Source organism: Musca domestica, unplaced genomic scaffold, assembly GCF_030504385.1.
Source record: "Musca domestica strain aabys unplaced genomic scaffold, Musca_domestica.polishedcontigs.V.1.1 74, whole genome shotgun sequence".
Classification (NCBI taxonomy): Eukaryota; Metazoa; Arthropoda; class Insecta; order Diptera; family Muscidae; genus Musca; species Musca domestica.
The window spans coordinates 75,553-89,323 of NW_026712391.1; the positions used below are offsets into that span (position 1 = coordinate 75,553).

General features: G+C 34.7%; 1 protein-coding gene across 1 annotated transcript in view; it reads right to left on the minus strand.

Moving 5' to 3' along the window:
- The window catches only part of LOC131806360 (ecdysone-induced protein 74EF-like), a 48,024-nt gene extending 36,918 nt beyond the window's left edge, over positions 1 to 11,106 (minus strand). Inside the window, exon 1 of the mRNA XM_059130391.1 lies at positions 9,648 to 11,106. Coding sequence (XP_058986374.1) covers positions 9,648 to 10,869 — 1,222 coding nt within the window. The 5' untranslated portion in view covers positions 10,870 to 11,106. The remainder of the gene's footprint in view (positions 1 to 9,647) is intronic.
- Positions 11,107 to 13,771: the final 2,665 nt, after the last annotated feature.

Here is a 13,771-nt window from a genome sequence, read left to right on the forward strand (position 1 = left end):
TCAACCAGAGATAGGTAGATTGGAAGTTATGTTGTAAGATAAACCGACTGGATAGGCAGTCAGCCAGCCAGCTAGGCAGGCAGGCATGCAGCCTATCAGCCGAGTGAATGTAAACAAATTCGTAATTTGTCATTGGCTAGTTATTTTTATGTAAAAAAATATCATCGCTATTTTATATAAATAACAATGAGTTCTGATACAAAGTGATGTAGGGGGTTCTATGACATTTTTTGTGTACCGAACGGAAGTGAATTACGGTCTTAGGGAAAAGGAAATTGATTGGAAATAAAAATAGATAATTTGAAATGCATGCCCTAGTTACCTAGAACAAACTTGGCAGCTGCGTGAGCCGAAAGAGCCATTACAAGGTAATTTAAACAATATAACTTCTGCATTGCCGGTAGTTTGAAAATAATGGGTTTTTATTTAAAATAACTTATTTTTCTCATTACCAAGTAATCAGTATCGGCGACACAGAGAGTGCGCGGCCGTCTACAAAACCAAAAATTAATAAAATAAAATAAGTAATAAATTATACTCTGTGTCAAGTTTGTTTAACTAACAGGTGGCGCAAAAGTTTTTCCCCTAATTTCATACTTACAGCCAAAAAACATCGGAAGTTTACTTTTGCACCACCTTGTACATGCATATGTACTTGGCAGATATTCCGATGTTTTTGGCTGTAATTAAGACATTAGGGACCAATCGAAAAATTTATAGCATTTTCTGATAGGAAGATAACTTTTGAACCATCTTGTACAAATCTGCAGCGGAATCCTCTGACTAAATTTTTTGTGCAACCGACAAAAGTCGGTAAAATAATAATGCTTATAATTCCCGTAATTTACGAAATTTGGCAAAGTAGTCGCTTAGACCTACCGGTAGATACCAAGGTTGTTAATGTTAACTTCTTTTTTATTTCAAAATTTTGGGTTTCGGTAACTCAAAAATGAGTTAGAGAATCTCACTACAGAAGATGGCGAGTTCAATATCTGCAGTGATCACAAATGTAAAAAAATTGAGTTCACAAGTTAACAAAAAATTTTTAACGACTTATTTTTAGACTTTTAGAGGCAAAAAAAAAAATAAATAAATAAAATAATAATAATAATAATTAATTTCGGTTGGTATGTCCTTGTAAGCAGGTTGCTACAACTGAAAATATTTATTATTTTCTAATAGGAGTTTTTGCCGATTAATTGCAGATCAATCTCTCTATGAAGTATTAGTTGGTACTATAAATTAGTACGTCATTGAAAAACGACAGAGATCCCGATTTTTTTTATTTTAAGAGAAACAACTTATAGGAGGTACCATGGCAGATTAGTTCGACTGTAATATCTGATGTATTTAGGTGTTTAGTTAGGATTTTCGAAATGTAAAATAATTTTCTGTTTTCTTCTACAAAGAAATTGTACGAAGAAGATTAAAAAAGTTCGAGGTTGTTTGTTCAAATTCCGTATAAAGTGGCGCCCAATGTATGTCATCAACAAAGAACATCTAGAGAAAAGATTAAAAAAAGTTTCCCACATAAAAATGGCGCCCAATATAAACCCAAGTGGTGTATACTTCAGTACTTAGCTGCAAGAATATGGGAGGAAAATATCCTCGATATCCTTTTTTAAAATTTTAAATGCTAATCACTTTTGCTTCTCTTTATAAAAAAAATAAATCCAGGGAAAATTATTAAAAAAAAAATAAAGTGGCGCCCAATATCAAATAGTTTGAAATTTTTCTTTAGAAATGGGCTGTAAATTGATATTATATACCTCAAAGGTTCAATATACCTTAGTACGGAATCACCATAGAAAATATCATATTTAAATAAGTTCAATTCGAAGTTTTGGCTCACTTCACATATAAAAGTGGCGCCCAATATCAAATACCGATAATTTTTACTTTGAAATTAAGCTGCAATTTGCGATTAGTTACCTCAATAGGTGCAAAATATATTGAATAAAATTTTTAATGATAAATATTTGAGTCTCATTTTTCTTGTCAGGAGTAGTCATAAGTAGAATATGGAATAAGAAATTTTGATCCCATATGGTAGTGGCGCCCAATTTCATTCACTATCAAAGCATGCTTTAGGAATCATGTAAAAAAATCGGCATTTGTTTGTTCCCTTTCGTATAATAGTGGCGCCCAATATCAAGTAATGTAAAATTATAATTTAGTAATTAGTTGCTTAAATAATTTTTTATGGTATTTTTAAATGTCAAAATTCAAAAAATCAAGAAATCTAAAATATCCAAATATATTAAAAATAATGAAAATTTAGTTAGTAAATCCCAATTTGTGGCGTCAAAACCCAAAATTTTTTTCGTCATCAAAAAATCCAAATATATTAAAAATAATGAAAATTTAGTTTAAAATATATAAAGGTGTGGGGTGGTATGCTCCAAAAGAAGACTATTTTTGTTAATTTCAGAAAAAATTAAATTTCTAAAAAAAGTTAAAGTCATTTCCCGAAAACTTTTTCCGATTTAGAGTTCAATTGTCCCACAATTTTAGCAATTTACATCCTCATAGTTTACTACAACCCCCTCGATTCGATGTTGCCACAACTTCGATTTATTTGTTTTTTCTTCGAGTGTATAATTTCACTTTCAATCTCCACATAGAGATTATCACTGCCAACAACACTTTCTGCCGTTTACAACTTAACAACAACTTTCCTTACCAATATTCGCTTTTCAAACTACCCAGCGAAGTGAATGTGAATCTCTCTCTATGGGTGTGTGTGTGTGAGTGGGCGTTGCATTGCATGTGTCACCACAAATTCTGCACTACACCAACACATGTTTCAAATTATGGTAATTTGTTGTAGTTGTTGGGTTTCCTAAGAATTTCCTTTCAAAGGAAATTGTTTATTTTAATGTTTGCCGTAAGTTGTTGGCTGTTGCCTGTTGTTGTCGTTGTTGTATGTTGAGGTAGTTAGTTTTAAACCTCTCTGTGTGTGTTTGTGTGTGTGTGCAACTAGATTTTGCAAAAATACCCATTCATATGAAAAACCGGAAATTGCAAAAAGCTAAAGTTGATTAAAAGTGCATGTTTAATAACAGGCAGTAGTTGTTGCTACTGCTGCCAGCCCGCCCATTACTCCCCCCGGGCTGTGGATGAGAATGTTGTTGCTGTTGCTGGTTTTTGGTTGGGTCGTTGGGGTTGGGTTGTTGCTGATGTTGTTGGCTGCTGATGGCCTAAATTATGGCATCACATGACATATAACTTTGCCTTGCATTTGCCATGCCGTGTTAAATGCAGGCATACATACTCATAACCAAGTCCCTCTCCCCACTCTCACAACATACCGTAGAGTAACTACAACTACTGTTCACACACACAGAGACACAAACAAAAAAACACATGCATAGACTCGTGTGCATTATAACCCCCGCCTGCACACACACATTTGCCATATAACATGGCACATGTCATGCAATGCCTTCCTTCCGCATTGACCCAGATTTTGTTTTATAAAAAAACAACAGCAACAACAACAAAAACAAGAACAAAATACAAAAACAACAAAAAAAAACATTTTTGCACTTTATGCATGTTGGTTTATAGTTCAGGTCGGTCATTGTAAGTGCATGTTGGAGGTTTTAGTTTTGAGTTGTTATTGCTCGCTATTATTTTATAGGATACATGGGGAGAGGGTTAGTTTGTAGGTGAACTTTTACTCAATCATCATCAACATCAGCATCGCCATCGCCATCGCTCACATCATCATCAACATCAAAAACAAAACTTTCAGAAGAATCGCCGCTAATGCTAATGATTTTATAGGCCATAAGGCCAAAGATTATTATTGAATATCGCAAGGGATGTTTTTTTCTTTGGTTTTACATGATTGAGGAGGGGGGTTTTGATTTGAAATCATCAATAAAATGTTATGGCTTTTGAAGATTTGCCTCTGTTAAGAAAAAGGATTTTCTTGGGGTTTCAATGGATACAAAAGGGGGGGAGTAATGGATAGGCATACGAAATAAAAATAGTTTTGGATTTCATGTCTATAAATGATTTCAATGAATAATAAATGCATTTTAATGGAATGCAAGAAGTAAATGAAAATCATATTTTTGAAGTCCTTTGTGAAAATGGGTCGTATGAATAATAATAATATATATATTTCACATAAAAATTTTACTTCCATTTTTTTGTAGAAATTGCATTTATTACGAATTCGGAAATTTTAAAATTGTTCTGAAAGGTCACAGGAGATAGTGCGTATTAATACACTCTACACCACACGGTGGTCAGGGTATTATATCTTTGTGCATTTGTGTGTAACTTTTAATAATCTGCATAAAATTACATTCTGAGCCGATTTATGCAAGTTCGTCCGAATGTTCATGTATTAATGCATACAAAGTATAGATCGGATTTATTGTCCGATCGAGATGAAAATTTGCACAAATTATTTGTTTGGCCCAAGAACGAACCCTATTGAAATTGGAGGTAATAGGCCTAAATTTAGATAGCTCCCATATATATCTACTTCCGATTTGCCTTTTGTTGTGCAACCAATGTGTAATATCAGTCCAAATCGGATGGAATTTGGCACATACGACCAAATTGAGTCGCATGTATGTCAAATTTTGTGGAAATTGGTTTAGGTTTAGCTATAGCTATATTGCTCATCCGATTTGTAATTTTTGTCCTCCACAGCCGTAACATGCACTCCGTAACAACGATATTCGGTATGCCTTTGCCAAATTTAATCGAGATCGGGTCAGATTTGGATATAGCCCCCGAATTAAAAGAATTTTGGCATGGACGAACTAATTCAGCCTGGCCGCAAGTTTATCAAATTTGCTGAAAATCGGCTAAGATATAGCTGTTGGTCCCATATATATATATTTCATCTGATTTTGTACTTAAGTACCTCACACCTGTAAAATGCTCTCCACAACAACGATATTTGGTCCCATCTATCAGATACAGCATACAAATATCTCTGCTAATTTTTATAGAGATCTGTTCAGATTTGGATATAGCTACCATCTTAACTCGATTTCAAGTTTATTGGTCATCGGTTAAGATATAGCTCTAGGTCTCATATATATGTTTCATCCGATTTTGTATTTTACTCCCTTACACCCATAAAATACACTCCTTAATAACGATATTTGGTGCCAACTATCAGATACAGCAAAGAAATACCTGAAAAACGATCAAAAACTCCCCATTGTATCGTTTTTGTTATGTGTAGCTCTACTAAGTCTATATATTAGTGTAGGGAATCATAAAATTGGCCCCTTTTGATTTTTGGCCTTTCTTTACTGGTTCTCATTTGTAGTTGTGTTCATAGTCCGGTACACCAGTTCCTAAACGTATGAGTGTTTATATATTTAATATCACTCATACGCATAGTTTTCTTACAAACTACCGGGAGTCCACGGAATAAGGGACTACACCTTTTTCGAATTTCAAATTGTTTTGTAATTCGAATTATTCCGTTTGTAATTCGAATTATTCCATTTGAAATAAAAAAATCGCAAACATTTTTTGCATTGGTTTCATATTTGCATTTTCGAATCACAAATAAAAGGATTCGAACTACAAGTAAAATAATTCGAATTTAAAATGGAATAATTCGAATAAAAAATAGAAAAATGAAATACTTCGAATTTCAAATGGCATATTACGAACTAGAAAAAAATCCCAAATTACAAATTAATTTTTACGGATTGAAATGTATCGAATTACATCAGAAAAAGGTGTAGTTCTTCCGATTGGGCTAGATTGGCACAACTTCAATTATAACCCTTCTTTTCGACAAAAGGAATGTTTTAGTTAATTGTCAAACAAATCACAAATCAAACATACATATGTACGATTTTTATTTATTTTCTGTGTTTTTCTTTTAAATATTCTGTAACTTCATTATTCTCTATGGCTCCCGTCTTCAGAAATACCATTTGTATCAATCATACGCACTATGGAATTATTTTCAATTCTCATTATAATCATACGAGATATTTTTCATGTATTTTTAATGACCTTAAGATATATTAAATATCAACTCATATCATTGTTTTGATTGCGTAAACTAATGGTAATCGTATATCCTTTTTATATAAGTCATTTATCTACGTCTTAACAAAAAAAAAAAAAAAATTAAGCTACACAAAATCATACAAATATACACAAAATATGGCGTATGATTAACATTGATTATTTATAATCGAATATAATTGAATATATATTCATAATAAATAATAAATATTAATCATACGTCATGCTATTCCCAATATTTGTATTATTCTGTGCAGTTTCATTCTTAATTTTGCTAAGACGTAGTTAAAATAAATTTTATTACCTCTTACGTCTATATTTATTTCTTTATATATACCATCGGAAACTCTACTAGCCAATATTCATTTCAAAATTCATTTCAAAATTTCGAATTTCAATAATGTTTTGTCCATTCTCATTCTAAACAGAAGCCCATTTTTTATTATTCTATTTTTTTCTGTGTTAAGAATTGACATATAAAAACAATAACAAGTATAAAATGATGATGATGATGATGATGTGTTAAATGTTTGTGGGAGAAAACGTGATATTATGACGTATGCATATGTACATACACACGTATGTTTGTATATCTGCTTGCTACTGGTTACGGTGTATACACAAAAACCCCGTTTCTTTGAGATGACAAGAATTTTGTTGTCTTTCACACAACAATGACATTTAGATCAAAACCAGAAATATGGTGGTTTATGAAATACGTCTTGTTTTCGTTATTTCCTTTATTAGAATAATGAAATATATTTTAGGCAATGGCTAACATAATTTTTTTGGTTTTTTTTTTTATTTAAATTTGTAAAATAATACTATTTTTTATTGGATATTTCCCATATAGATTTTTTAGTTAAAAAATTGTTATAAAAAAAAAATAGAAAATATCTTAATGTGTTATTGAGAACTTAAGGAACGACAGGTTATTAATAAGAACTCTTTTCCATATTAAGAATGTTTTGAAAGAGGAAAGAATATAGGCCGTAGAATACAAAACCTTGTTGACCTAGAATCTTATATATATGAAATAAAAATGCTCAATAGTTATGCGGATTTGACTAAAATGGTGATAAACACTCTTAGTTCTTGACGTTTCAAAACTTCGACTATAATGCGTATGATTGATACTAAATGATAATTCATACGCCTTGTTCAGCTAATATTTTTTTTCTCAAAATTAAATTGTTTCAATAATTACAAGAAAAATCCAGCAAATTATCAAAGTAGAGCTAAAAGTACAAGACACCCTAAACAGAAAGGGAAATCTCACCCTCTTCTACATTTTTTTTTAATTTTTGGACAAAGTTTCCTTGAAATCCTCACATTTTAGGTGCAAGCATTTAGTACAAAAGTCTTCAAAATCGTTCGTTTTGAAACATGGCTTTTTCTGGCCATAACTCTTTCAAATTATTTTCATAATAAAAATTGACCACCTAGAAACCAACGGAGTCAAGCTCTATTCATTCAATCAACGGCAAATTTAGTACCATTTAGTATTATTTTTGAACAATCATAGTATGCATTCCCAGTCCACCTCCTTCTCTCAAAACCATTTACCAACAGTTGCCTTCATACCAAATTTCAGAATTCCATATCTATCCTAAGACCCACTTTCAAATGTATTACCATACTTTTCGTACAGTGATACTACGCATGTCCAACGCCACCTCCTTCTGTTTCTACCTCCTCGAATTTCCAAAACCACCTATTTCATTTAAATAAAGACACCAAGAGGGATTCATATCAAATTTCGGGATTTCAGCTCTATTTCTTCGCCCAACACCAAATTTAATATCATTTAGTTCTTTTTGTACAATTAAAGTACACATTTTCAAAGAAATCTCCAATTCTCGAAAGTTACCTTAAAATCAAATTTCAGGATTTCAGCTCTTATATTTCCCCCCATTATTAAATATGACATCTATATTAAATTTCAGGATTTCAGCTCTATTCCTTTACCTAAAACCAAATTTAGTACTTTTCGTACTATTATAGTACATATTTCCAAAACAACCTTCATATCTCAATTTCAGATACCAAAAGAGACCTCAATATCAAATATCAATATCTATCGCCTCACCCAATACAAAATTTAGTACAATTTAGTACTTTTTGTACAAATATAGGGCGCATTTCCAAACCAATGCCAAATCTCAAACACGGATACCATCTGTAATCTAAATATCAAATTCGAGAATTTTATTTCCATCCCTTTACTCAATACCAAATGTAGTGCCGTTTAGTACTTTTTGTACAATTATAGTACATATTTCCGAAACCACCTACATATGTCCAGACTACACATGAACTAGCATTCTAAAAAAACCAGTTTTCAAGTACCATCTCTTCACCCAATATCAAAAAGGTACCAAATATGGTACCATTTAGTACTTTTTGAACACTTGTAGTAACCAGTTCCAAAACCACCTTTTTATCACAAACTAATCACCAACAGGGATCCTAATACTAAAACTTCTAAATTCCAGCTCCATCTGTTCACCTTAATTCAAACTGTTCCAATTCTAGTACCATTTCGCACACTTAGTCTCAAAACCACTTTCATATATCAAACTTACTTTTCAATTTTGATTCTCATGCCGAATTTTAAGTTTTTAGCTCTATTCGTTCTTTTAATACCAAATGTTAGCAATTTAGAAGTTTAGTACCATTTTAAAACTTTTCGTAACCTTAAAGTTCGGATACTCCATCAGTGACTCTCGTTCCAAATTTTAAAATTCTAGCTCATTCTGTTTATGCAATAAAAATGATTAAATTTGTAGTACATTTGAGTGTTTTTCGTACCATTTTAGTACCAAGACTATACTTCGTGTAAAAAAAATTCAAGATTCTAGCTTAAACGGCTTTGTTTGGGCTTTGATTCTCAGTCAGTTAGTTATTTCAATACTCTTTAATATATAAAGATATTTGCGAAGATATTTCTTGAAAGGCTCAGAGGGCTTGCTTTCTATTTTTTTTATTAAAAATTGCTCTTGAGTTCTACAACCAATAGTAACTGCATTATGGCCTTTTTCTCTATGACGATTCGGAAATGAACATGAGGGAAAAGCACCCATTTCTTGTCGGTTTTTCAAAACAAAAAAAAAACCTTTTAAATCGTCAGGAGAAACAGGCCCATAATAATTTTTAAGAAACCGAGATAAATTATTAATTTACAAAACGAATTATAAACAAATAAGCTTTGTGAAAAAAATGCTAAGAGCATAGAAACAATTAAAAATAAAACAATAATTATTTGAAAAAAAATAAGAAGGATTAATATTAATTAATATTGTTTGGTTTCACACTCCTCCTTATTGGATTGGAAAAATAATATTTTATGATTTTGTTAAAATTATAAATTAAAAATACTGCAAAATAAAAAAAATAGGAAGTCCGTCCCTAAATTCATAAAACGCTTCTAAATCCATGCTCTTATTCAGGAGAAACATTTTAGAACTGATTTCCTTCAATAACCGAAATTTAAAAATTTTTCAACAAAAATGGTTGCTAATGCACTAAAAGCCAAAATTAAAAACCAATATTTAAAAATTCCTTCATTTAATTTTTTTTAATAATTTTTGTTCTCAAAAGCTCAAATTTGTTCATGGCCTACTTACAATATCTCTTCATTAGTGACTTTTTGTAAGCAGCTTTGCGTTCCTCGGGCTTTAGGCGTCGAGCCAAGCCACCGGATCCCATGCGATCACCATCATTCAAACCCGAGCCGGAATCATCGGAATCCGAACCGGAATAAGTGCGAGCACGATTTCTGGCAAGTTTTGTGGGTAAAGATAAATCCAGGGGCGCTTCATCGTCGAAGTCCTCCTCCTCGTCCTCTTCATCGGTGTGATAATGATCCGAGGGAGGATGTTGGGGGGTCATGTGGTGACCGTGATGATTTGGCGGGAGATTAGGGTAGTGATGATGATGTGAATGTGGATGACGGGGCTCATAATGCCGCTGATCCTCCTCTGGATCCTTGGCAATGTGCTCCTCCGAGCCTGTCGATGCTGAACGCTCTTCGGACAAAGAATCTTCCTCCTCGCGACTGGTGATAACCGAACGCCTTATGGGCTGTGAAATGGATTCAGTGTCCATGGAATCGGGACGTGTGTGTTGTTGCTGTTGTCTCAGATGATTGTAGAGGACAGCAAATTTCTGACAGGTGGATATGGGATTCGAATCGTGATTATCCTCCTCCGTCGTTGTGGCGGACTTTGTGTCCACCACGCGCTTTTGAACTTGTGATGATGAGCTGGTGGAGGAGTGATGCGACAAGGCCGGCGAAGTTGAGGGACTGTGCTGGGGACTCTGCGATAGATCTTTGTTATAGGTCATGTGTTCCTCGGGCTCCCTGTGCTCATCCCCGCGCTGCTGCTGCTGCTGCTCCACTGCACATATGGCACTTGGCGTTTTGGGATTTATGTTGTTTGCATCTAAAGGCGTTGTACGCGATGTATGAGCTGCTGCTGCTGCTGCTGTTGTGGCGACTTGGCACCAATTTTCTTTGACCTCATTTGTATTCCTGTGTTGTGGCGATGATGATGACGACATCAGGCAGCTGGCGGATGAATTGCTGTGACTATGATTCGAATCCAGGCTACAGCTTAGTTTTGAGACAGCCGCCACCATATCACCGCCAGCCGGTGATGAGAGCGGCGAGGAGGCTATTGTCTGCTGTGATGTGGAGGCTGTTGAGGCTGTGGGCGATGCCAGAGGACTGTGTAAATGGCCATTTGTGGCAGGTGGCGGCGAGGGTGAAGGCGAGGCTGGGGCGGCACTGGCTGCATTGGCAAATGTATGGGCATTTGCTGCCACCAAATGTTGCACCATAATCATGTTGCTATTTGTTTGTACAGTACTGGGTTAATTTAATTGAAAATCCGCGTCCGAAGCTTGTCTCAAATGTGGTTAATTATTTAACTTTGAAGAAAGCATTTTTAACACCAATATTTGTTTTTTTTTTTTGTTGTTAAATTTTAGGCAATGTTTTGTATAACTTTTTCTTTGTACCTGAGACCAGATTTAATTTTTAAATATTTTTTTAATTAAATATTTCTTTTTTTTTTTGTTAATTTTGTTTAGAATTAATGGATTTTTTGCTGAGGTAATTTTTTGTACATTTGTTGAATTTAGCGGACGATAATTTCCAAGTTTTTTTTTAATATTTTTATGGAATGACACAAAATATTTCTGTTTCACCTTTTTTCCAAAATTTATTTTTTTTTTTCAAAATTCAAAACACTTAATTTTTGCTGTTGCTTTTGTTGGTTTCCTGCTGTCCCAATTTATGTCCAGTCCATGTTTTTTTGCATTGCTTAATTTTGAGTTATGTGTTGTTGCATATTTTTTATTTTAATTCAGAACCAGAACAAAAACGACCGTGACTGACTAAAGAACACTGACTGACGACGACGAGAACGCGCTGACAAACACAGCATCACCATAAATTTGCTACACATCACAAATTCTCACAACAAAATCTCGCAAATTACACGATTTGCAGTAATTCCGAACATGGTTTTGTATCCGCCGTATCCGCACAGTAAATTGCATTCAAAATTTCTATTTGAAAATTAATTTTTCTTTCTTTAACAAATTTTCAATTTGTATTTTTTATTGGTCTTATTAGTTCACAGTTTTGAATGAGAATATTTGTGTTTGAAATTGTTTTGAAATGTTTGTTTGTTTGCCTGGCTAGCTGGCTGGCTGGCTGGTTGGTTGGTTTTCGCTTTCGAACGTTTCGAACACAAACGTCGTTTATCTCTTACGGTATCAGCGAAACTGAAATTTGTAGTTTCTGAAATAAGTTGATTACGGCTGAAGTGGCTGCGACTCGATATAATTTTTTGTTGTTTTTTTTATTTCATTTCAGTTTTCGTCGTTGCTGGTGGCTGCTGCCGCTGCTACTGATGTTGTTATTCGTTGTTGTCATCGTCGTCGTCTTCGTTGTGTACACATATAAGCATGCGCTGCCATAGTTGTTGTTGCTGCTGCTGATGTTGCTGGTACTGTTACTGGTTGGGCGCTGCTGCTGCTGCTACAGCTGTTGGAGCAGTCCCATAATTGAGTGGCTGGCTCACTGACTGGATGACTGGCTGGCTGGCTGCTTGACAGACTGCTTACTTGTTTGTTGCTGATTGTTAGCTTAGATGGATGGATGGATAGATGGCTGGCTGGATGGATGGATGTGATGATGAGGGCTATGGTTTGTTTGCTGGAAAAATTCTGGTGGCTGGGTTGCTGACAGACTGTTAACCAATAGTCTGGCATTTGCTATGTGTGTTTTTGGGCTGTTGCTCTTTTTTCTAACATTTACTGCAACAACAGCTCTGTTTTACAATTCTCTGAATTTTCCACAAAAACCCCAGTTGCAAAGAAGTGAAAAAAGGCTGTGACACCAAAAACCAAATGTTACTACGAAGAAGAAAGACCGTTGTGATTACCGCCACCGTCGGTCGTATGTTCGAGCCAATGTGCATGGGGAAGAAAAACGATGACGACTGTTTGGCTGCAAACACAACACACAGCGTTAAACGGTAGAAAAACATTTTGCAATCAAGCAAACAGCCCAGCAACCAACCAGCCGCCCGCCCGCCAACCATACCACACCATACGATTCCAAAACATTGTTGATTGTTTGCTAAACTCTCCATTGCACCCATACACTCAGGCACACACACTCACGCACGCACTCTCAGCCAACAACAACAAACAGCAATTGCAAGTGGAGGTGCTGCTCCAAACAAGAGTAGCAACAATACTCATTTTTATGCAACCCATCAATTGCTGGCTTACGCTCTCTATACCAACACAATAACAACTCTCACATGACTCTCTCTCGCTCAGTGCTTAATACTCCCCAACTCTTGGCTACCAAACAAAACAAAACAAAAAAACACAACACATTGGTTTCACTCTCACTTGTAATCTAAAGTGCACAGAGTGCAGTGTGGGGCCAAACTCATTGTCGTGATGATGTGAATGTGTGCGTGTGTGTGTTGGTGAGTATTTGGTTCCGTTTGCTTTGGATCTCATGCGCATTTTGCATTCAAATCATCTCCTCCGTGTCTACGAATGTGTGTGTTTGCTGCTAATAGCAAAACAAAACAACAAACAAAGTAAAAATGAAACCAAATGGCTTTGCCGCGGTAAGGAGGGTTTTCCGTCTCCATCATCTCCTTTTGCTATTCAACAAATTCAACGGAAAATCCATTGTGCCTGCCTCCCATGAAAATGACACACAGAAGACACCAACAAACCGCCATCATCATCATCATTGCCGTTGTTGTTGTCATCGTCGTCAACGTCGTCATGGACAATGACGACGACCCAGACCCACTGTACCACTCTTTGATTCTGTTGTATTTCCTTTCATTTCATTTCGTTTCTTTTTCTATTTTCCTTTTCATTTGATTATGTTACATTTTTGGGCGCATGTGTGTTGCCCGTGCCTGTGCGTGTGTGGTTTTGGTTGGCTGCGGCAAATGCTTACCCCAGTTTGGATATGTGCTGTTGCAGGCATGTTTATAGGAGTTTGACCAGCCGGTTTAAGGGATCTGACTAAATGGGTTATTTTTAGATAAAGGAAATATTTTTGCGATATTATCTTTAATAAGAGGACTTTTTACGTATTCGATCATAGTTTGACTAAATTTTATTATACAATTATTGAAATTTAGAAAGAATTATATAATTGACATTTTTTACCGTAAAACTTCAATAGTAACTGTAAAACAAA